The sequence below is a fragment of the Piliocolobus tephrosceles genome, chromosome 7 (genome assembly GCF_002776525.5).
Source record: "Piliocolobus tephrosceles isolate RC106 chromosome 7, ASM277652v3, whole genome shotgun sequence".
Classification (NCBI taxonomy): domain Eukaryota; kingdom Metazoa; phylum Chordata; class Mammalia; order Primates; family Cercopithecidae; genus Piliocolobus; species Piliocolobus tephrosceles.
In genome coordinates, this window is record NC_045440.1 from 69,692,674 (window position 1) to 69,719,139 (window position 26,466).

Consider the following 26,466-nt stretch of genomic DNA (forward strand, 5'->3'; position numbering starts at 1 on the left):
GTATGTATTTATTTTCAATCACAAAAGTTAGTGTGAAATAGCTTTGATGTCAATGTCATCATGTGTTATGTTTCAGTAAGTCTGTGTTTTCAGGGGAGATCATTGAAGCTTATCATCCATTAATAATTTTGTGCAGAATTTTAAATATAATCATCATTTTCTCATGTAAAATCAGAAATTCTTTAACGTTTAATATGCAAGTTAGAAAAATAGATAAAATCTGGGAAAACTTTTACTTGAAATATGATCATTCTGCAAAAGATAAATAAAATTTAGAAATATTCAAGACTCCTTGGAAAACTTTTATAGGCTATATTTGGTTACCAATGCAAAACATTTTTAGTTTCCCAAAGCGAAGGCAGAGAGAAAAATGTTTCACTATAAACAAATTTGTGGTCATTTCAAGAGACCAACTGACATGCACATCATAAAAAATAATTTCTAGAATAAGATAGTTAAAATTTAACAAAGCAATATTTATATTTCCTGGTAAGTCACTGAATGTATTTCTTCTTCTATAATATTATACTAAAAGATGAACCATCTTAATATCTTTATGCCTGATTGGCTTTCTAATTATGCAGACATTTGTATTCAGTGTTTGTCCTTCTTAAGAATTTTTAAAGCATTATCAACAGATAAAATAAAGCCTTTATTTTTTCCATTGTAACCTCCCTCAGGATTCTACATACTTAACCCATTTTCTAAACCCATCTTTTTTCCAGATCCTCAACTCGCTTATTAACAAATTTCATTATGATGTCCAAATACTGATAATGGAAGCAATTTAATATTGGGTCGTCCAAAAAACGATTTACTATCCAAATTTATATTTTTTTCCTCAGGGTTATGTTAAACACAAAGTTAAACAAGCCAAGTTTCCTGCCATACAACAAACTTAATATCTAGAAAATATATCAAGCTCACAGGTAATGCTAAAGTAAGAATTACTCAATTAGCAACTGTTTATTATTCTTTTCCTTTTTCTTTTTTCTTTTGAGATGGAGTTTCGCTCTTGTTGCCCAAGCTGGAGTGCACTGGCATGATCTCCACTCACTGCAACCTGTGCCTCCTGGATTCAACCAATTCTCCTGCCTTAACCACCTGAGTAGCTGGGATTACAGGCACCCACCACCATGCCTGGCTAATTTTTTATATTTTTAGTAGAGACAGGGTTTCACCGTGTTGGCCAAGCTGGTCTTGAACTCCTGACCCAGGTCATCCACCCACCTTGGCATCCCAAAGTGCTGGGATTACAGACATGAGCCACCTCGCCCAGCCTGTTTATTCCTTTTTATAGGTACATCAATGCTACATTAAAACACAGAGGAAAAGGAGAACAAATTAACTTTGTATGCTTAAATTTCTGACATTCTACTCTAGGCTACTGAAATACAGAGAGTGTTACATGGAACCATGCATTTGGAAAATAGGTACAGATCTCCTGGTAATATTGTTGCTCTGTATTCTGAAATCAGAATTATCACACTTTTAACACATCCAATCTCATCTGATCTTGGAAGCTAAGCAAGGTTGAGCCTGTTTAGTACTTGGATGGGAAAATTATCATATGTCTCATGAGCTTGGGAGAGACACTTTGCACTGAATCTAGTGTAATTTCCTTTGCATTTTTTTCTGTCATCTATATAATCTATCTGTCTACTCTATCTATCATCTATCCATTCATTCATTCATTAAGCTATCATGTGTTTTGATTGTTTTCCAAAAGTAAAATAAAAATATATGTTGTTTTGCTGCTTGCTCTTTCAGTTAATTTGTTGTGACTCATCTGACACATCAATAGATATTTACCTGCATCGTCTTTTCTCATTGTTTAAGACACTATTGTAGGCTGGGCCTGGTGGCTCACACATGTAGTCCTAGATACCAAAAGACTGAGATGGGGGGATCACCTGATCCCAAGAGGTCAAGACTTCAATGAGCAGTGATTGCATAACTATACTCGAGCCTGGGTGACAGAGCGAGATCCTGTCTTAAGGGGAGAAAAAAAAGACACGAATATGTCTATAGTAAAATATATAATAAATATATAATAAAATACTGCTCATATAATAAATACGAACAGTAAAGGACTAGTAATAAAAACAGGGACTATATATATCACACAATCAAAACATATGATAGATTAATCTATATTATATATAGATCATATATTATATATAGATTTTATAGATATATATAGATTCTACATAGATAGATTATATATATAGTCCCTATTTTTTATTACCAGTCCTTTACTGTTCATATTTAGTTTGTTCCTTAAACAACACAGTACTGAGCATTTTTCTGACATTGCTAAATTTTCTACTTCGGATAAATTCCTCAAAAGGAAGTGATGATTCAGAAGAGATATAAAATCTAATGAATCAATATCTATTTATATATAAGTTTATATCTATAGTGATAGCCAAATTACGCTTTTAAAGTGTGATACATATTCTCTTCCATCACCATTTCACAAGCACTCATCTGTCCCCAAATCATGTTTTTAAATCTTTTTTTTTTTTTTTTGAGGCAGAGTCTCGCTCTGTTGCCCAGGCTGGAGTGCAGTGGCGTGATCTCGGCTCACTGCAAACTCCACCTCCCGGGTTCATGCCATTCTCCTGCCTCAGCCTCCCAAGTAGCTGGGACTACAAGCGCCCGCCACCACGCCCGGCTAATTTTTTTATATTTTTAGTAGAGACGGGGTTTCACCGTGTTAGCCAGGATGGTCTCGATCTCCTGACCTTGTGATCCACCCACCTCGGCCTCCGAAAGTGCTGGAATTACAGGCTTGAGCCACCGCGCCCGTCCATGTTTTTAAATCTTTACCAAGCTGCTACATAAAAAAGTTCTGCATCATTTACTTTTTCTCAAAATTTTCTTAGCTGTAATTGCTTTACTTCACTTTTTACTAAAATTAGTTATAATTTCCTTTAGCTATAATTGCTTTGCTTTATATAATTTAGTGCTATACAATTTAGCTAATACAAATCCATTGCAATTAACCACCTTACTGCTATTTAATCCCTTTTCCCCTCTAATTTTGATTTTCCTAATATTAATATTAATTATGGCTAAACTTTACTTTGCATTGTCTTTTGTTTCAACTCTACTCCTATGACAGATTAATTTCTTTGCATTTTCATGCATATTTTTCTCCATCCTTTAACTTTTAACTTGTTTTAATAACTCTGTGCCAGATACCTCTTTTAGTCAATATATGGTAGATTTTTGTCCCACACTCGTATTAAATAAACAAATGACCTAATTTATTTTATATCAGGTATATTTTGTAAATTGCTAGTCATTTTTTGTACTTTAATATTTCTTGATATTTCCTTTTATTTGCTAACTTTCTTCTCTTATAATTTGTAAGCTATATAGCTTATTGTCACAGACAGTTATTGTTAAGCTATTGAGAATATATTTAAGTTTATATGTGTTGAATTATCAGAAGCAGTATCTCTTACTTCTGTAAGACACAGGGATTGGTGTACTTAAAATCCTTGCAGCTTCTTCCCATTACTTTCAGGATTTTTGCAGTTTAGTATTGCTAAATGATTATTGCATTTTTTTCCCCTCATGTGTCCTCTCTGCCTAGAATCTTAGTGTGAGCATTCTGATCTTTAACCATAGTTGTTAGAATGACAGACTTAGTCTTATATCTATTACTTAAATGACCTCAACACTTGCTAGTCATCCCTAATTTTATGCTTGCTTATGAATGAGTTTTGCATTTTGATTCTTTCTCTTTGGACCACCACAGGGAAGGTTTTAGTAAGGGCAGATGGAGGAGGTAGAATTTTGAACTTATTTTCTGAGTATGGTATTGGAGCTACTGATTTCCTGATTCTTGGCAGAGTGAGTATCTCCTAGTGAGGCAGTCCCCAGCACATGGACTGCCCTCACTGCTCCAGATTAGGAGGACTTTCCTCCAGTTCAGCAAGGTGATGCCTGCATGGCATGATCCTAAACCTTTATAGAGAAATGAGTCATAAAACTCCCCCTCAGGGGAGCCTTTCTGTTCGTTGGTGTTGCATGACAGCTCACTTTCCTTAGGCTGCAACCTCAGGACACAGTTGTTTTAGAACTCAGGAATCTCAACTTTTTCTTGCCTTCTATCCCCCATCCTTCCTAGTTAGAAGGAACTCAGTGGGGTTTTCCAGAGTTCCTTTATCTCCAAAATAATGTACAACTTTCTAAAGAAAGTTGCTATGTGGCTACCCCGATTCATGTCTTCCTGCTGGTTCCATGTCTTGTAGCAATTTCTCAATGCTTGTGATACTGTATATCACTAGCGACATTCTTCCAATTGCAATTTGTGGGCAGATAGAACCCTACTAAAATGTCGTCTTTCTCTGGTACAAAATAATATTACTTTGGAATGTTCAGTATACTTGAACATTTCAGTATACCTTCTAATTTTACTAGTTATCACAATTTATTCTTAAGTATCCTAAATCTTTTCAAAAGGAAAAAGCAAAGAAGGGAACTTAAACCGTCTTACCAGGGCAGCAAAACATACTGTCACGTTCAGTGTTATAGCATAGAAAAACCTGGAAGTGTTGAGTTTGCTTTTAGCCACCAGAGAGAAGGAGAGAAATTGGCTATATACAAAAGAAGTCAGCTATCTAGCAGATGCCTCCAAGGAGTATACAGAAGAGGGGCTGGTCTTTCATCACGTACATATGTGATGCAGCCTTCAGTTTCAGTACTATAAAGGGATCTATGATTAAAAGAAGAAACAAGGTTTTGGCGATTTTTCAAAAGGATGTTTTAGTTTCCCACACAGTCCCATTTTTCAACCTGCTAGAAATCAGTGCTTTAAAAAGATTCCTTACAGCTGCTGAACTTGATGTCTGCTGACCAAGCAATTCTCTGTTAGGCTAAGTATGCCGGATCCTGGGCTCAAGTGGAGTCACACTTAGATTTTGAGCCTCAGTAAGATTGAACATATTTGGGAAGAAAATTTAATGTTCAGCAAAAATTCAACACCCAGCAAGTTAGAGAAAGAAAAACACCAATATCCCCTGGTAGAGTCTTCCCCGTTTTTGAAATTCTGGACATGTTGCATTACAACTACCACAATGAGGGTGGATGGAAAGGGAAAGGCCTCCTTCCATAGCTATAAAGCTGTAAAGATGAGGAACTACAGAAGGCAAAATGCCCTGTCGGCAATATCAGCATCATCTGGAAACTTACTAGAAACACAAATTCTTGGGCTCTACTTCAGACCTTCTGAATCAGAAAGTCTATGATGGAGCCCAGCAATCTGTGTTCTAGAAGTCCTGTTGGAGATTTCAAGGTGCCCTAAAATTTGAGAACCACCGAGAGTCCACAGAGGCCTTAACTGCTTATGTCCACTTGGATTGATTTTTAAAAAGGTTGGCTCCAGGAATCAAGACAGGCTGAAAGCACACTCACACTTCACCAGATCCTTTTATAGATAAGAAACCCTGTTAAAAATGAGCATGAACAATTGTTCTGAAAGAAGTGTGCTGATTCCAATGCCCAGGGCTGCCTCTAGCTCAGATATTCTGTGTTTGGCTGCTTTCTCCTGGAGTTCCTTAGCTCCAGAGCATGCTGGCCATTTGAACATAATCCTTTCTTTTGACTGCCTCAGGTTTCAGGGAGATTGGAATGTCCCCAGGTTTGTCCTTTGTGCACATATTAATCTGGCCAAGGTGTGTGAGTCAGAGGCCCACATTCTGGTCATATCTGCCTGGAAAATCTGGTTTTGTCGTGAATCAATCCTGCTCCGGATTTCATGTTCTCTACCTTATTTAGTGTTGACATTTTTACATTTGAGTTGAGGTAAAGCAGAAGAGACCAAACACAAAACATATCTATTCTCCAAGTGTACTTTCCCTAGATTTGTTTTTAAAATTCTTAAGCCACTGCCAGGAAAGTAATTAGCAGTCCAGATAAGAGAGCACCTATGCCAACTACCTGTCTGCCACCATGCGTATATAAAAAGAACTATAAATTTGATTAGAAAGTTACAGATAGTTTGCAGGCCCATATCTCACTTGTAGGAGATAGGAAGTTAAAAGGAAAATTTAACAGGAAAGAGGATGGTTTCTATCTCTATGTCACCATTAATCATTATATTTTAGAGGTAAATGTTCAGAGGTTCTTGCGAATGAGAGAGAATTGAAGAAGAATGTAAGGGCAGTCCTCTGCTATTCTACTTCTTTCTGCTATCATCTTCATGCATTGCTGCTTATCCTCCTTTGTGATATCAATAGCAAGAATCAAGCCACAGCAAGAGTACCTACAGACAAATGCCAAAAACCCACAAACACATAAACTAGAAAAGAATATACTAAAATAAGAAAGGAAATCTAGGTAGTGTTGGAAATTTTTTTGGAAAAGATTTGGGGAGGTAGAGCTGTGTCTGGGATGCAGGAATATCTGGGAGGGATCTGAGAGATGGTGTCAAAGGGCCAGAATCAAGGTAAGCAGATTGCTCACCAAGGTGTCAAGTTGGAATCATCAAGGATCAAAGAGAAGAGTGAGATGGAGTTAAGCGGGTTTGGAAAAGAGAATGGGAGGAAGAACATGCTGAAGAACTGGGGCTTGGGGAGGATGGAGGCAAGGTTTTGTAGGGCAGCAGTGACTTTTTTTCTAGGGTAAAAAGGAACCATTCAAATGCTGAGGGAATTCAGATAGACAGCATTTGAAGTAGACAGTTATTCTGGGGACCACAAGCATAAATTAATATGCAAGGCCCTGATGTTGTGGAGAGTATCAGACCTTGGTGTCTGGCTTCAGGAAGCCTGCAAAGTAATTGGGGAGATCATGCAAATGCAAGTGGTCTCATGCCAAATTACAGGCTCAGGGCTAAGGCAGAGCTTTGCCTTTGAAAGTGCCCAATAAATTTTTGATGTTGGTGACAGTTTTGACTTTTTTAAGACTTCAAAATTGAGTGAGTGACAATAAGTTGTTAGAATTTCCCTCAAAAAAATAAATCTGGAGAAACATACTGGAATTCTAAAAATGGAAATTTAACATTTGAAAGAGACTTAGAAGTAACTTGATGAATGTTGTTATGAAAGAGGCTTTGTGAGTTAAAAGCAGACTTTAGAGGAGAAAGATAGGTTAATTTTCTAACCCTTTGAAGCAAATGGCTCAAAATCTCTTAAAACCAAAACTGTTTAATGTGGTTCCCTGATCTAATTGACATTTATCAGGATCTACTATTTATTTTACAGTGAAATATAATATCATAGTATTCTAAGTAGCTGGATTAAGTAGTAGTATATCATATTCTAAAGTTCTTTGTAGAAATTTTGGAATCCATGGAAGGCAAAACTCGCCGCACCACTTCAAACAGCCTGTTCGAGATCTTCACACAGATTTCCACGTACCTCTCTACACCTCTACCTACCTGTCTAAAATGCATTGTATTTATTTTTTATTTATTTATTTTTCAGCTTAAAGAGATCTCAATTATCTTCATTGCGATTCTAGAATCAGATAATACTTTATTCCATAAAGTAAAATAAATGTTCCTTGAAATGCATTTTAAACTTACCATATCCCAATCAAAATTCCATTTAATCCCTACCAAATTTCTCTGTTTTCCTTATTTTGCTAAATGGCAACAGGATTAGTTCTGCTGCTCAGGTCAGAAATATTTACATTTTTTTCTGTTCTTTCACCCCCAAAGTCTAATTAAGCCAGTCCACTTCTGAGCACCTCCAGCACTGCACCTTTTGTTGGCCACACTCATCTTTCACTACAGTTGGTACGACAGCCTCCTAAAGTGTCTCCTGGCTCCTATGCTTGCTCCTGCAGTCTATCATCAACACAGCAGGTTATAGCAAAAGTCCCATCAAGTCACTTCTATGTTTCAAAACTCTCCAATGGCTTCCCATTGTCATCAGAAAACAGGATTATTCATCATCAAATGCCGTAGCTACCACTCTGATGGCATATTCTCCCATTCCTCCCCTCATTCAAGCCACTCTGGTCATTGGCCTCCATATATTTTTCTTTGCTATTCCCACTTCCTGTAATGCTCTTTTCCAGAGGTCTAGGTCACTTAATCCCTCATTTCTTCAAGTTTAGGCTCACAGATCACCTTCAAGGAAGGCCTTCCCCAGACATAAACTATGAAGTTGTACACTGCCCCTCCCACAGACCCTCCTTATATGCCTTCTATGCTTTACATTTCCTTCCTTTAATTTTAACTGGATTTCTTATTGACATCTGATTCTGTATATTCTACTTGTTTTTTCATCATCTCCAGTTGGCATAATGTAATCTCCGTGAGAATGGAAGCTGACCAGCTTTACCTATTACTCTCTCCTTAGCACCTGAAACTGCTTCGGCCACCATGGGCACTTTCCATAGACATCTTTTACTCCATGCTTCTGCTCTTCTCTTGCTGGATTATCACAAAAGCTCCCCAAATACCCTCCTAGATTTCACCAATCCAAAGATGAATATTATGTTTTTAGTACTGCTTTTACCATATGAGACATATAAATGAAAACTTTCAAAGCTTCCTGCTACACGAAGTTTAGTTCCTCTGGTTTGCAAAATTGCATCTGAATTTATCTTACTTATCTAGATGTTTGTTACTTGCAACATATTCAATTCGTATTCAGTTCAAAAAAACTTTTCGCAAATGCCTACTCTTTAGTTAGATACCGTTTTCTTCCAGAAAGTATTCAGGGAAGATTACAAATATTTTATATATGTGTATGAGTGTGTGTGCTTCTCCATGATAATATACGGAAGGATGACTGCTCATGAACCTGAAATCTGAATGCCATTTCAGTCCAACAGGAAAAAATTGTTAATTTGCTTATTTAAATCTTCTCTCATCTATCACATGGTTCAACTGAATTGACATTCAACATCAGGGAATTTTTTTAAGGGAATTATATCAACTTACTGGGTGTTTTGGGTTTTTAAAGTATAAAAAAATTAGCACAAGTCACCATCCATTCTCTCACTGTTTATATTATTTAAAACTCCCTCCTCGTTATGGACTTGGCTGCTGTGTGTCTTTATTGATCCTTTTAGTCCAGTAATTGGCTGCTACTTGGTACTATTTTCAGTCTCCTTGCTTTTTCTTACAGAGTGAAACATCAGGATCAGTTGGTTCTCATAATATCACCAAGCAAGCAAAATTGTAACTACTGCTATTGCAACCAATCCTCTTAACAAACTCTGACCTCTATTCTCTTGACTAGTCCATCTTCCTTAAGTCTATCTTGTACGAGTCAGAGACTTTTCAGCAACATTTATTTAACAAATATTTATTGATCATGCACGTGTACTAGGTACTATCATAGGCTCTGTGATAGGTACAATAATCTCTGTGGATACAAACTTTCATTGCCTCATTCACTGTTAAGACTAAGTCAATGGAAGGTGATTAATGACACAAACCTTGGAATGGAATTTACTAATATTTATAACAGCGTTTCCTCTAGCAAGATCTCACTGGCCAGTATAAAATCCAATCTCAGTCAGTTATTTTAAATTCAATCACGTTTACTATCTTTATCAGCCCCACTTGTATCCCGCTTCAAATACTCTCTTCCTCACCTCTTCTTGACAACTATTTCTTCCCATGCTTCCAACTGGGACAAGCAACTTTGTGCAAATGCAAAGTTCAGCATTTTGACTCATCCTGGTTTCTTTCAGATCTTATTTCCTGCCCCAGGATGGCCAATGGGAATCATTCAATACAAATGTATGTGCAACTCAAATGCTCAGGGATTTTAGTGCCCAAGGCCCACCCTTGACCAGAAACCTATGAATAAGTGCTTTGTCCTTTCATCCTTCAAGTGGACACACCTCATTAGGCTCCTCAAAAATTCTTGTGGGGTTAAGCAACAGCCACCTGTCTGGGGTTGGCTCAATGACTCACACTGTGTTGCCTTTCCTCCTTTCATGTTTTACACTCATGTCCCTCACTCCTGCCTCCCGGGTCAAACAACCACTCACACATAAGCCTCTGCCTCACACCCTGCACAGGGTGAACCAGGCTAAGAGCTACTTAACCTTAAATATATGCAGCATAATTTTTACCACTTTGCAAGGGAATATAGTTATAAGTGTACTATAGTATTCTATACAAAATCCCCAATATAGGGCTGGGCCACATTTTCTTTTCTTTATCTCCAAGATGAAATAATCACTAAGAAGTACCTTAAGAAATCTCTTTTAGAGTTTACAATGTACCAAGCTGTATCTAAACTAGACTTTAATTACATAAAAATAGGAAAAACAAAATCTTTTCCTTTAAGACACTTGCAGTGTTTTGGCAAACACAGACATCTACATAAATAATTAAATCACAGTTGAAGTAAGAGCTGTGGTAAAGGTTTGCACAGGTGGTAAGACTTTTGGAAGAAAACCTTCAGAATAGAGGAGAATCTAGAATGAAAACCTAGAAACAAGCCAGATAGTAAAATGCAGAGGGATGATGCCATGGGGAGGGGTAGATATAGTCTGCCAGAGGTAATAGTATAATGACACAGAGGCTTAATAACAAAATGCCTGAAAAAAGTAAAAGCAGTTTGGAGTTTATGGAGTATAAATTCCATGCTGGAGGATCGAAGAAGATGAATTTGCAGACACAGGTAGGGATTATGCAATACAGAGACTCAAATGACTTACGAAGGAGATATAACTCATCTTGTAGGTAATGAGAAGCCAATAAAAATGGTAGTTCTAAAATCCTTTTGAGTCAAGGATTATTTTGAGAAGCTGGCTAAAATTAGTGTGTCTCTCTCCAAAAAAGATCACATCCACCCACAACTCTTCGTTCCATTCACTGTGAACTATTGTGATTATATACTCATGTTAAGACCGCTTGCTCACCAATCTAGCCATAATATTCTCATGCTTTATTTTAAAGCAAGATGTCTTAACATTATGCTCATAAAATATTTAGAGCAACATGGGTATACCCATGTCTTAACATGAGTATAATGTTAACATGAATATAATATTAAGACCTCTTGCTCTAAAATATTTAAAATATGAGAAAAATATAGCTGGATTTGTGTTTTGGACATTCTGGTAGCCATATGGAAAAGGGGTTTCTAAGTATGGCTGTCTGTAAGGAAACTACACAATAATCCAGGCAAATCAAGATAAGAAGTCACACTATGGCAGTACTATAAAGAAGTGATGGATTCGAGACATTTCTGTAAGAAGTAGATTCAGCAAGACAGATTGGTTAGCCATGTGCAATGAGAGGCAGAGTGATTTGGAAGATGAGTTTGCTTTTGACATGTTGCCTTTGAGGAGCTTATCTTGTATACAAGTAATATGTCCTATAAGAATTTGGGTACACCAATCTTGAGCTGATGGTTTAAGATAAAGATTTAAAATGTATCAACCTATATGAACTTAATAAAACTATCAAAGTGGATGAGATGATTCAGGGAGATGATTAGAATGGGAAGAGGAGGGCCTTGGATAGAGCTGAGGGAAAATATAACATTTATGGGTTTACAAAGAGAGAAAGCCTTTAAAAGAGACTGAGAATTGGTAGTCAGATATGCAGGAGAGACAAGGGCCACAAAAGAAAAGCAATGACTGCCTTAAGAACAAATAGATGTTAATACATCTATTTGACCACAATGTCAAATAAAGACAAGGGCTGCAAATTTCCCACTGTGCAAGGCAATTAGGAGGTCAGGCAGTCAGCATAAGCTGTTTTCTCGTGGTAGAGGCACAAACCAAATTAAAATAGGTTGAGGGGTGAATAAAAACTGTGGATGTAAAGGCATTGAATGAAAAATATGGGAGTTTGGCTCAAAGAGGATTGAGCATGAAAAGGAAACAGCTAGTTATTTTACATAATTAAGGGAGGTATTTTATTTTTGTGGGTTTTTTTTTTTTTTTTTTTTTTTTTTAAGACTGAAAGAGAAGTGAGCTTGTTCATATGCTGTGGGAAATGATAGTGGAAAAAAACAGAAAAAATACTGGTGGTGGGGTGACAGTGGATAAAATAGGTTGATGAGAAATTGAGATCCTAATCTTTCCAGCATAATGGATAGTTCACCCTTACACAGGAGACAGGGCCTCTTGTGCTCTGTGCATTGGAAAGGTGGTGAATACAGATCAGGGTGAAGATAATTCTGGAGGTGGTGTGTGAGGGCAAGATGAGGTCTGTACTCCTGATTACATCATTGTTCTGGGTGACACAGAGGAGAACTGATGGTGAGATTTTTGAAAATACTTTGAAAGGAATGGAAAAAAGAAAGACAACCAAGAAGTTCAAGTTTAAAGTTAGAGATCACTGATTTATAGTCACCCAATCTAGAATGATGATTTTCTCGAGTATTGTTCAGTGGCACATGTGCAGGAAAAATGGTAGGTTAACATAGGCTTGAAGTCTGCCTTTGCAGGAGTGGCAGAGGACAGGGGTGCAGAGAAGCTGAGACAATGAGTCCCAACTGAGCAGGGAAGGCAAGGAAGCAGGAGGGGACACTCCCTGATACTCAGGGGAAAGAAGAGGGAAATGGAGGTTTGTTAATATTTGGTTGGATAGAAAGTATTAAGGAGAGTGACACTGTGAAACAGCCTGAAGGAGGTGAGTTTGTTTTCGGAGACCAGAACACGGAACTTACAGATTTCTGCCATGAAGCAATTCCAAGTCTGTCCTTGGGTTAAGGAAGGTGAAGTGGAAGGGAAGATCTCCAAATGTGAGGAGGTCAAGGGACTTTAAGATTAGCAGGTAGATACACATGAATATCAAAATCACTCAGGATAATACTAACACTTGAGTTGAAGAAGAAAATTCCAAGCCTGACCCAAGTTGTTGCAGACAGAGAGAAGAAAGTTATACATAATCCTGTGCTATCTCAGGTTGGTGGGTCAGGCAGCCTCCCTGGGAGAGGAGGTACTGGAAGAGTCTTAGAGAACAGGGATGTGATATTCTTAGGGGAGACTTTCCAAAATGAAAAGGACAAGCAGCCAACATTCTGTTTAGGGGCTGAAAATATAAGGGAGTTTGTTTAATATGGAAAAGGAGTTTTAGAAAGCAAAGCAAAAAGCTTTGGGAGTATGAGTAAAACTCTTATGGTAAAAAAACAAAAAACAATTTAACTTTTATTTAGACTGTATTTCCCGGACTTGCCCACACACCCCTTGTTTGCACAGTACCCATTAACCTCTTACAGAAGTGGTGCTGTGTGGATTACAGCTTGGGAAACATTGGCAGAGCACTCGAGGATGGCAGGGCTGTGAACCTTTCCGCAATGGAATTGGTGCCAAGTCATGGTAAACTCAGCTCTTAAGGTATCTGGAGGGCACTGCGTGGACAAGGACGAGCCAGCTGCAAGGCCACCCAATTTGTTGAGTTTTTGTCCATAGCCATTGGTCTCTTCCACTAAGCTATATTAAAACCTATCAGGGACAGTTATAATTTCTTTGCATCACTATGACATTTGGCTTATGCTTGAGCATAATAATAAGTGCTAAATAAATATTTTGTTTTATTGATGAATACAACAAGCAAATAAAAATTACAGCACTGTTTTTAGATCTTGCTTCTTTCTGTCTTTGTTGGAGTTTTATTTTCCTTTTAGGATTAAAAAAAAATTACGTTTTTTAGAGACAAGGGTGCTCACTCTGTCACCTCAGTTGGAGTGCAGTGGCGTGATCATGGCTCACTGCAGACTTGAACTTCTGGCCTCAACTGATCTGCCTGCTTTAGCCTCCCAAAGTGCTGAGATTACAGGAGTGAGCCACCACACCTGGCCTGGGGTTTTAACTTAATGTTAAATATCCCAATGTGTTGGAGCTCATTGTGAATTTTCAATAATAATTTTTACTCATACCTTTTAATATTTAATGCACCTCTGTACCTTCTCTCTTTGATATGATTTTGATAGAATGGTCCTGGACAAAGAGAGCCCACAACAGAATATTTGATACTGCTGAATACTGAAATTGATTATCCAAAGGGAATATAATAAAAAGTAGAGAATATTTGAAAAATATGTAGCTAATTTATTTATTTAAAAGTGGCCTTTTTCCAAAGAAAAATTATAAAAAATTAATTAAAAGTACAAAACCATACAAAGTTTAGCAAAAAATGTTACAACTTTCAGGAAATTCCCCTTGAGAATTGTTTTTCTTATACAATACAGTAAGTGTGATTTCATATACAAAAGGTAGTAAGTATAAATGTATAATAGAGGGATATGCAGAATTTAATATTATAAAAATTATGGTGCACATATAATTTACATTGTAATTACACAGAAGATCAAGAGATAAGCATATATGATTGAATTTGTAAAAGTCAAAAAGCAAATTATATGAGATTCTGCTGTGGTATATAAAAGCAAAGATATAAAATGGCTGAGAATTATAACATTTATAAAAATTACAACTTACATAACATTATAACATTTGAACCCAGTATAGTTATAAATTATGCCTGTATTTATTGTTCTCTCCTGAGGAAGGCTCAGTGTCTATGAGAAGCCTGGGCAGTCACACATTAGGAATCTTTACCTCCACTGCTGATACATATCTCGACCCACAGGCCTTAAAGCTTAGGTTGGTTGATTTGGAAGACTGTGTTTGATAAACCTCTGTGGAGTCAAGAAAACCCTTTTATGACTCCCAGACCCTGATGCTAGGTGCGCACACTGTGTTGGCCTCTTATTTTCCTTCCACTCAATTCCCCTTTGGGGTTTAAGTGAAAATATGTGCTTCTAAACCTTTCTACGATCAGGCTGAGAAGAAAAGCAGATTCTACCTAGATAAATCGTGGCATGTATGTAACAGGAAATATAGAAGACTTCTCCTTAATGGTTAGAACAGCAAAAATCCTATATTAAAATGGTTTTAGTGAACTTGTATTTCTATTTTGAACATGCATATCTGAGTTTAGAGTCTTGAAGTTCACGGCCACGTTCCCCATGGTGCATAGTTCACACTTCACAATTTAACATTATGAGATGTTTCAATGACCATTTTTAATTATTTAGGCTTCAAGGAGAAAACCTGGCGGAAAGAACAGAAGAGTCACTACCAATGCTCCATTCTCCAGATGAAAAAATCCCAGATTCATTCGGTAAGTTTTAAGTTCAACAATATTTATTGCAGTTCTAGTGGCACTTAAAGATTAAAGAAATAAAGGAAAAAAGTAAACCAGACATCTTCCTTTGCGTGAATTCACTGTAGCTGCAGGTCACGTATCTACCACTGGTACACTCCTTGGGGCTGTTTGTGTCAGGATAAGAGCAAAGGATAGAAGGAATTGAGAAGTGTGGATTCTAAGGAGTCATCTTTTTATGCCCCTGTTCTGTTTAAGGTCCAAACAGATCAACTATAAGTTGGCTACTCCCTAAATTATGTCACTAATTCAAACTTGTCTTTAGAAATCCACATTGTCAGCTGGATTTCTAGAAAATGAAACTGTTTCTCTGCCCCTTGTCACTTGCTATACCCACTGCTCCCATTCTCACGTCATTGATGCAGTCATTCTTCTTGGGCAGAAATGTCAATATCATACTTGACAATATCATACTCCCTCTCTCCCAGCCCTGTTTTAAATTGGTCTCCATTTATGTCAATGTCACTTCAGAATTTCCTCCCAGAGTCAACCTCCTTTGTATTTGCCCTAATATTGCCTGGTCTATGTCTTTTCCCTCTTTCTCCATCAAGTATAACTCCCTTCTTGGCCCTCCTTGGACCATCTCACCCCTCTTTGGTTCATTGTTTTTCTGAAAATAAAGCTGCTTATTTCATTTCCATTTTCTATAGTACAAAATGGAAATTCCTTAACTTAGCAAACAAACTTAATATCAGAGCAATTCAAAATGTTTGTTGTATATGTAAATAAGTACAGGTAATGTCACTCCAGTGCCATCTAAGGTACATCACATCTTCATCAGTCAGCATAATAGCAAAACACAGTCCATACATTCAACCTGGTTAGTTAGAAGATAAACTACAGGAAACTATTTTTCTTACACCTGGATTGAGAAGGACATCTTCAACAGTACAAAAACATCTCCAGCCATAAAAGAAATAATTGGAGCATTCAACTGTAGAAAATTAAAAACTCATGTTTATCAAAAGATGCCCAAAGATGCTCAAGATTAAGATGGTGACAGGAGGCAGGACAAGATTGCAGCTCCCCCTAGGACAGACAGAGCAGTATGTGGAGACTCACATCATGAACTTTTACTCCAAGAAGTACTGCAGGAACATACCAAGAAAGCGAAGAGAATCCACAGACTATTTGAAGGAAATGGACCACCACTGCAGGCTCCCTGAGATGCAAAAGTCTGTGAGTCTTCTTGCTTTCTAGACAAGGAGACTCGTGGTCTGGGGCAAGTTCTCAGCCCTGATCACTTGCTGCCTGGAAATAAACTCACTGCTGTTGAGGCAGCACCGTGGATGTGAGACCAGCCTTTAGGACTATGGGCTGCCTTGGAGCTGGGTGAAGCCTGTGACTGCCGGCCTTCCCCTACTTCCTTAGCAAACTGTATGACTCAGCAGAGGCAGCCATAATCTCCCTGGGAATATAATCTCATTGGACTGAGAACCACACCCTCATCCCCCACAGCAGAAACAGCAAGTCCCACACAAGAAGAGGCTGAGCTCAGACACACCTATCTCTGCTCCCACCTGGTGGTCTTTCTTTACCTGCTGTGGTAGCCAAAGACAAAGGGCATAATCTCTTGGGAACTCTATGGCTCTGCCCACCACCTGAGAAACCTGAATACTTAACCAGGTGTTCCTAGGGCAGGTTTGCATCCTCCTCATAGGGCCAATGCATTCTTGAAAGCACTGCTTCCTGGCTGGAGGCCAACCAACACAAAACCAGCACACTAAACAAAAACATAACCAAAGTCCCTTACAGAGTCCACTTCACTCCCCTGCTACCTCCTCCAGGGCAGGTGCTGGTATCCACAGCTCCAAACCTGAAGACTGATCACATCGCAGGACTCTTTGCAGACCCTCCCCAGTACCAGCCCAGAGCCCAGTAGCTCCACTGGATGACTAGACCCAGAGGAGCAAAAACAATCACTACAGTTCAGCTCTCAAGAAGCCTCATTCATAGGGGAAGAGGGAGAACACAACATCAAGGGAACATACTAAGGGACAAAAGAATCTGAACAGCAGTTCTTGAATCCTACATCTTCCTTCTAACATAGTCTGTGCAAATTAGAAGGAACCAGTAAAACAATTCTGGTAATATGAAAAAGCAAGGTTAACACCCCCAAAAGATCATACAAGCTCACCAACAATGGATGCAAATCAAGAAGAAATCTGAATTACCAGAAAAATAATTCAGAAGGTTGAATATTAAGCTAATCAAGCAGGCATCACAAAAAGGTGAGTCCAACTTACATAAATCAAAAACATAAGTCAGGATATGAAAGGAAAACTCTCCAGTGAAATAGGTAGCATAAATAAAAAACAATCAGAACTTCTGGCAGTCAAGGACACACTTAGAGAAATGCAAAATACACTGGAAGTTATCAGCAATCAAATTGAAAAGCAGAAGAACTCCAGAGCTCAAAGACAAGTTTTTCAATTTACCCAATCCATCAAAGACAAAGAAAAAAGAATTTTAAAAACATGAACAAAGCCTCCAATGAACAAAGCCTCCAAGAAGTGTGGGACTGTGTTAAATGTCCAAACCTAAGAATAGTTGATGTTCCTGAGGAAGAAGAGAAATCTAAAAGTTTGGAAAACATGTTTGAGGGAATAATCAAGGAAAACTTCCCTAGCCTTGGTAGAGATCTAGAACTCTGAATACAAGAAGCTCAAAGAACACCTGGGAAATTCGTTGCAAAAAGATCATTGCCTGTGCACATAGTCATCTGGTTATCTAAAGTCAAGACGAAGGAAAAAATCTTAAGAGCTTTGAGGCAAAAGCATCAGGTAACCTATAAAGGAAAACTTATCAGATTAACAGCAGATTTCTCAGTGGAAACCCAAGCCAGAAGGGATTGGGGACCCATTTTTAGCCTCCTTAAACAAAACAATTGTTGCCCAAGAATGTTATATTCAGAGAAACTAAGCTTCATAAATGAAGGAAAGATACAGTCTTTTCCAGACAAATAAATGCTGAAAGAATTTGCCACTCCCAAGTCAGCACTACAAGAACTTCTAGAAGGAACTCTAAACCCTGAAACAAATCATTGAAATACACCAAAGTAGAACCTCCTTAAAGCGTAAATCTCACGGGACCCATATAACAATAACACAATGAAAAAAAACTTGGGTATTCAGGCAACAAATAGCACAAAGAATAGAATACTACCTCACATCTCTATACTAACATTGAATGTAAATGGCCTAACTGCTCCACTTAAAATACACAGAATGACAAAATGGATAAGAATTCACCAACCAAGTTTCTACTGTCTTTAGGAGACTCACCTAACACATAAGGACTCATATCAACTTAAGGTGAAGGGGTAGAAAAAGGTTTTCCATGCAAATGGACACCGAAAACAAGTAGGAGTAGGTATGTTTATATCAGATGAAACAAACTTTAAAGCAACAGCAGTTAAAAATAAACAAAGTGGAACATTATATAATGATAAAAGGACTAGTTCAACAGGAAAATGTCACAATCCTAAATATATATGTGCCTAACACTGGAGCTTCCAAATTTATAAAACAATTACCACTAGATCTAAGAAATGAGATAGATGGCAACACAATAATAGTCGTGGGGGATTTGAATACTCCACTGACAGCACTAGACAGGTCATCAAGACAGAAAGTCAACAAAGAAACAATGGACCTAAACTTGACAGATATTTACCAAACAGTCTACCCAACAACTGCAGAATATACATTCTATTCATCAGCACATGAAATATTCCCCAAAATAAACGATATGATAGGCCACACAACAAGTCTCAGTAAATTTAGGAAAATCAAAATTATATCAAGTACTCTCTGAGACCACACTGGAATAAAATTGGAAATCAACTCCAAAAGGAAGCTGCAAAACCATGCAAATATATGGAAATTAAATAACCTGCTCCTCAATGATCATGGGGTCAACAAGGAAATCAAGATGGAAATTAAAAAGTTCTTTGAACTGAACAATAACAGTAAGACAACCTGTCAAAACCTCTGGGATACAGTAAAAGTAGTGCTAAGAGGAAAGTTCATAGCATTAAATACCTACATCAAAAAGTCTGAAAGAGCACAAACAGATAATCTAAGGTCATACCTCCTGGAACTGGAGAAACAAGAACTATCCAAACCCAGAAGAAGAAAAGAAATAACAAAGATCAGAGGAGAACTAAAAGAAACTGAAACAAAAATATTACAAAAGATAGATGAAACAAAAACGGGTTTTTGAAAATATAAATATAGTAAGATTAACCAAGAAAAGAAGAGAGAAGATGCAAACAAGCTAAATTAGAAATGAAACAGGAGATATTACTACTGATACCACAGAAACACATAGATTATTAAAGGCTACTATAAACATCTTTACACATATAAACTGGAAAACCTAGAGGAGATGGATAAATTCCTGGAAATATACAACCCTTCTAAATTAAACCAGGATGATATAGAATCTCTAAACAGACCAATAATAAGCAGTGAGATTGAAATAGTAATAAAAAAATTGCCAACAAAAATAAGTTAGGGACCAGATGAATTCACAGCTGAATTCTATCAGACAATTCAAAGAAGAATTGGCACTATTTCAAAAGATAGAGAAAGAGGTAATCCTTTCTAAATCATTTTATGAAGCCAATATTACCCTAATGCCAAAACCAGGGAAGGACATAACACAGAAAGAAAACTACAGACCAATATCCTTGAACATACATGCGAACATCCTCACAAAATGCTAGTAAACCAAATGCAACAGAATATCAAAAAGATAATCCACCATGATCAAGCGAGTTTCATACCAGGGATGCAGGGATGGTTTACCATATCCAAGTCAATAAATGTAGCATACCACATAAATAGAATTAAAAACAAAAATCACATAATCATCTCAATGAAGGCAGAAAAAGCACCTGACAAAATCCAGCATCCCTTTAGGATTAAAACCCTCAGCAAAATTGTTATAGAAGGTTCATACCTTAAGGTAAAAATCCATCTATGAAAAACCCACAGCCAGCATTATACTGAACAGGGAAAAATGGAAAACATTCTCCCTGATAACTGAAAGAAGACAAAGATGCCCACTTTCACCACTTCTATTCACATAGTACTGAAAGTCCCAGCCAGAGCAATCAGACAAGAGAAGGAATAAAGGGCATCCAGATCAGTGAAGAAGAAGTCAAACTGTCACTGCTGATGATATGATTGTATACCTAGAAAATGCTAAAGACTCATCCAAAAAGCTCCTAGAACTGGTAAATGAATTCAAAGTTTCAGGATACAAAATTAATGTACACATATCAGTAGCTCTGCTGTACACCAACAGCGACCAAGCTGAGAATCAAATCAAGAACTCAAGCCTTTTCATAATATCTGTAAAAAAAAAAAAAAAAAAAAATACTTAGGAATATAACTAACCAAGGACGTGAAAGACCTCTACAAGGAAAACCACAAAACACTGCTGAATGAAATTATAGACCACACAAACAAATGGAAACACTTCCCATACTCATGGATGGGTAGAATCAATATTATGAGAATGACCATACTGCCAAAAGCAATCTATAAATTCAATGAAATTCCCATAAAAATATCACCATCATTCTTCACAGAACTAGAAAAGACAATCTGAAAATTCATATGGAACCAAAAAAGAACCTGCAAAGCTAAAGCTATCCTAGGTGAAAAGAACAAATATGGAGGCATCACATTACCTGAGTTCAAACTATACTATAAGGCCATAGTCACCAAAACAGCATAGTACTATTATAAAAATCGGCACATAGACCACTGGAACAGAATAGAGAACCCAAAAATAAACCCAAATACTTACAGAAAACTGATCGTCAACAAAGCGAACAAAAATATAAAGTGGGGAAGGGACACCCTATTCAATAAATGGTGCTGGGATAATTGGCAAGCCACATGTAGAAGAATGAAACTGGATCCTCATCTCTCATCTTATACAAAAATCAACTCAAAATGGATCAAGGACTTAAATTTAAGACCTGAAACCACAAAAATTCTAGAAGATAACATCAGAAAAAAACCTTTCCAGACATTAGCTTAGGTAAAGTCTTCATGACCAAGAACCTAAAAGCAAGAGCAACAAAAACAAAGATAAATAGATGGGACTTAATTGAACTAAAAAGCTTCTGCACAGCCAAATAAATAATCAGCAGAGTAAGCAGAAAACGCAGAGTGGGAGAAAATCTTCATAATCTATACTTCTGACAAAGGACTAATATCCAGAATCTATAATACAAAGAACTCAAATCAGCAAGAAAAAAGACTAACAATAATATATATATATCATGGAATACTACTCAACCTTAAAAAGGAACAAAATAATGGCATTTACAGCAACCTGGACAGAATTGGAGACTATTATTCTAAGTGGAGTAACTCAGGAATGGAAAACCAAATATCATATGTTCTCACTCATATGTGGGAGCTAAACTATGAGGATGAAAAGCCTTAAGAATGATATATTGGACTTTGGGGACTTGGGGGAAAGGGTGGGGGTGGCGAGGGATAAAAGACTACACATTGGGTACAGTGTACACTGCTCCGGTGATGGGTGCACCAGAATCTCAGAAATCACCACTAAATAGCTTATTCATGTAACTAAACACCACCTGTTCCCCAAAAGCCTATTAAAAAAGTTAAAAATTAAAAAAAGATGCCCAAAGAAAAGCCACAAATAGGGAAACATATTTGCAATGTAATTGCCACTGATCAAAGATTAATATTCAGAACATGAAGAACACCTACAATTTAATAAATAAAAAATCAACACATCAATAGAAAAATAAGTAACAATTATGAATATACATTTTACAGAGAGGAAACACAAAAGGCCAACAAGCAGATGAAAAATACTTAAACTACCTTAGTGATCAGGGAAAAGCAAATTAAGACCATGGAGAGATACAATCCTTTTTCTTTTACAACCTTTTGATTGGCATTGATTAAGAAAACTGACAAAACTAAGTTCTGGTGAAGTCATAGATTAAAAAAAACTCTTATACTGCAGGTATATGAGTTTTTGAAAAGTTTTCCATTATCTTAAAATCTTGAGCATTTATATAATCTAAAACCTAAAAACTCCTTTTCTAGGTAAATGCTTTAGAGAAACAAGTTTCATATAGCATGAAATATGAACAACCCTTGTTAGTATGCTCATAGACAGGGAAATGGATAAATTATGAAATTTCTTTACGCAGTAGAAACCTGAATGCCTTTCAACTACTACAGGCGATGGATAAAATCAGTGACGTACAAATAGATGCCCTGTATGTAGTTGAAAGGCATTCAGATTTCTAGTGTGTAAATGTAGAACAACTGTTTTCCTGAAAAAAGAAAGCCCTGATTTGTAGAGATTGATGATTTCCGTGGTGTGAATACTCCCACTGTCACTGATTTCCAGCAGCCAAACTGAAATGGTAGTTGGTTCTCCCAGTCTGGTATAAGCAAGTTACAGCTCACCATTAAATGAGTCTTAAAAGCCTAATGCTTCTTGTAACAAGAGCAAGTCACAGAATGCCATTTTAATAAAGCTCCAAAAAGGAAATCTACACAATACATTCTTTAGGAAAACATAAGTGACAAAACTATATTTAAAGAAGGGAATGACAAACACAAAATATTGGTTATTCTCAAGGGTAAGGGGAGACTGGGTGATGGGATAAGGAAGGAGCCCACACATATATGAAGGTTATTGAAAATGCCCTAATTATTAAGTGGTGGGTTTGGGGTGTTTGTTTTGTCATTGCAATTTGTAATTTAAATATAACACATATACTAATAGCTGTGATATATTTTGCATGTTATATTTATATAAATGCTTTACGGATGTTGTATTTTTATATGTCAAATATTAGGTAATAAATATTTTTTTAAAAACTGCTAAGGGAACATAAACTAATGTTAATGTAGCATAATATGAAGAAATGGCCATAGTTAATACATACTCAAATCTATTATAGTGGTGATGACATGGCATGTTCTTATGATAGACGTTTAACCCTGATAATGAACATTAAGTAATGTGTCACTAGCAACATGGAGGCCCCAGGCTGGCCATTTGTTGACACTCACATAGCTTCTGGAGTCAATCTGGTTTCTGCTCATAGATATTCTTGTATGTGTATCTTCACTTACGCCATCCTTCCCCGACTAGCAATAAGGCCTTTTCCCTCCCTTCTCTGCCTATTTAGATCATCTGCTGTAAGATCATGTAAAGTCTCTCTGATATTTTCTTTCTCTCATTCCCAAATTGTTTTTGAATTGCTTCTTCTGTGTTTGTTTCTCCCACTTCCATTGGATTATATGCTTCTTGAAGTTTTCTTACGTTACTCATCATGCCCAATACAAAAGCAGGCACAAGACAGACACTATTTAATTAGTTGCCAATAATTTTTTAAATTTTATCAAAATAACTCCAACTTACCAATCTTTACCTATATATATCCTTCAGCAATCTCATCTACATAATTACTGAGTATTATAAGGACTCAAATTTCCTGGAAAATTAAATAATGTATCAAGAACGTGTTGCAGATTATACTTTAAGCTCCTTTCTTGAAATACCTAATCCTGCATTCTTCACATTCAATTATTAGTATGCTTAATCTGCAAATTCCAGAATATGAGTTTCTGATTTAGTACATTCTTTTCTACTTAAGTTAGTCAAATGACTAGATCCAGTAATTGAATAGCATTGGCATTATCCAAAAGTGCTATAAAGTTGACAGTTTGTGTCCTCCACATTGAATTTGGCTCGGCAAGCATAAATATTTCTATAAATAGGTATAACTGCGCATAAAAAAAGTCTGTTGTGACACAAGCAGCAAAAGTAAAAATAATGGCTGAAAAAGGTTGGATGTAGCTAAGCACTGCAATAAACTACAGATTTTTAGGTTCCCACCACCATGTCCAATCAACCACACAGGCTGAATTTCTAGTCCTCCTGCTGCCACGGATTATTAGATTACTGGTAAAATGACCTTATCTTTCCATGCTTCAGTTTCTTCTTCTCTAAAATGAGGATATAAGATAAACTGTAATATTTGACGAATTTAGGGACTCATTTCCCACCCACCCATAGGTGATTTTAAATAGCTATAAAAAATTACTTACATTTGAAAATCATGCGGCCGGGCGCGGTGGCTCAAGCCTGTAATCCCAGCACTTTGGGAGGCCGAGACGGGCGGATCACGAGGTCAGGAGATCGAGACCATCCTGGCTAACACGGTGAAACCCCGTCTCTACTAAAAAATACAAAAAAACTAGCTGGGCGAGGTGGCGGGCGCCTGTAGTCTCAGCTACTGGGAGGCTGAGGCAGGAGAATGGCGTTAACCCGGGAGGCGGAGCTTGCAGTGAGCTGAGATCCGGCCACTACACTCCAGCCTGGGCGACAGAGCGAGACTCCGTCTCAAAAAAAAAAAAAAAAAAAAAAAAGAAAATCATGCATAAAAGAAATTGCTCAGGAATAGACAGAGCAAAATAGCTTGCACATATGTACTCACCTATTACTGTTAATAAGCAATGCACTTAGAACACATAAACAATGGCATTTACTGCTCCAAGCATTAAACACTAAGGTTTTACTTTCATGATATCTCTGGTCCCTACTAGCTTGTTAGATTGGTATCCTATTATTAGATTTGGGCTATTTGGCAGTATCTATTTGACTTCATAACTTTCAAAAACAGTAGTTATGTAAAGTCTCAAATGTTCTGGCAGTACTTATAGTTGTCCTTTCATACTAAGCTCAATGGAGATTACTGTATTATAGATCTTTCTGGATATGGTACCAATAACCAGAGAGAATTCAACAGAAACAAAACTGAACAAAATGTAAATCATACGAAGTTACTAATACTTTCTCTTTAAATATGTTCATCTTTGTTAAAAAGTTAATACTGCCCTGTAAATGTGTTCAAGTAAGTTTCATGAAAGAAAGTGCATAGAAAATATTCAACTTCTTTTGAAAGCACCGAATGCAGTGCTTGGCATATAGTATTTGCTGGATAAATGAATACACAAATATACAAATACAGTAAATGTATGAATGAAAGAATGAATACATAAATAATCAAGCAGAATGACATCTCTTAAAAACCATTAACTACTCATGGAGAAGAGCTTGAGAACTCATTTATAGTATTTCTAACTTTAAAAAAATTAGCAAATCCATGAGAAGGTGGATTTTATTGTGCTATATATGGAAATAATTTTCTTCATAATGTAGAATAGAACATTTTAATGTTATTTATTTATTAAATCAATAGATTACTCAAATAAGAACTTCAATACACAAACAAAACAGGGAACATACTGAGTGAATACTAAAATTACAGTAGCATTTGCTCAGAGTTCCACAGAATATAATTCAGTTTTGGAGGACTTAAATTACGCTTAAGTTACATCCTAATTTAATAAATTTATTGTCACCTTTACAATTGGGTTTTGGGAGCTAGAGCTTCAAGTATTCTTTACAAGTGGATTAATAGTTTTGCATTTGGTATAATTCTCATTGTCTCTCCTGATTTTATCCATTAAAACTTGCTTATTTTCAGTATGTATGTTCCGTTAGGAAAGGTAGATTTAAAATCTTTAAATTCACCTACAACTTGAGAATGATGTGTTTCTCCTGAAGTCAGTTTTACAGTGGAAGGTATTCTGTGTTCTTAAACAAAATCCGCATTTACATCTACATAAAATATGTGCCCCAGAATTTAGAAACTTGTCTTCTTGAATGTAAAATTCTGAGTTATCAGAGATAGAGAGAGCTCCATGATTCAAAAGCTACGATTATGGATCTGTGCTGAGCTTTCCATTATCTCCCTGGTGTTTGGTGGTCATTAAGGGTTTGAAAGATTTCATGCTCTAATTCTCTTTTCAGAGTATACGTTTTACGAAACAGAAGAATCTGTCTCCATATGTACATAAAGCTAAAGGAAAATCTTTAGGGCTTTATATGATTCCCTCAAGTATTAATAAATATGATAAATTAATTTTTAAATCCAGTGGTTTAAAATACCTTTCTCTTAACTGATTTTTTTTTAATTTGAAAAGGAGTTCAAACTCAACTAAGAGAAGTCGACAGTCTTCTGGATAGATTATTTCTAGTTGCTCCATTTACCTATCCCTGTCACAGAATTCTTTATAACCCGTAGAAATCCTTGTTGTTCTGATGGTTGTTATAATGTCAGAAGACACATGAAAAAGGTTGCATCATTTTTTTCCACATATTTGAAAGCCACTATTCACTCACCCATCAATGTATTCAATTCAGGCTAAGTAATTGCAACTTCTTGCTTCATACGTTGAAATGGAAAACCAATCACCATTTAATAATATCCA

The 26,466-nt window shown here is 36.7% G+C and overlaps 1 protein-coding gene across 3 annotated transcripts in view; it reads left to right on the top strand.

Annotated features, from left to right (window-relative positions):
- Positions 1 to 26,466, top strand: part of C7H8orf34 (chromosome 7 C8orf34 homolog) — a 481,075-nt gene that overhangs the window by 358,304 nt on the left and 96,305 nt on the right. For all 3 annotated transcript variants that reach the window (XM_023222402.1, XM_023222401.1, XM_023222400.2), the window contains exon 9: positions 14,982 to 15,067. In XM_023222402.1, the coding sequence (XP_023078170.1) occupies positions 14,982 to 15,067 (86 nt within the window). The remainder of the gene's footprint in view (positions 1 to 14,981; positions 15,068 to 26,466) is intronic.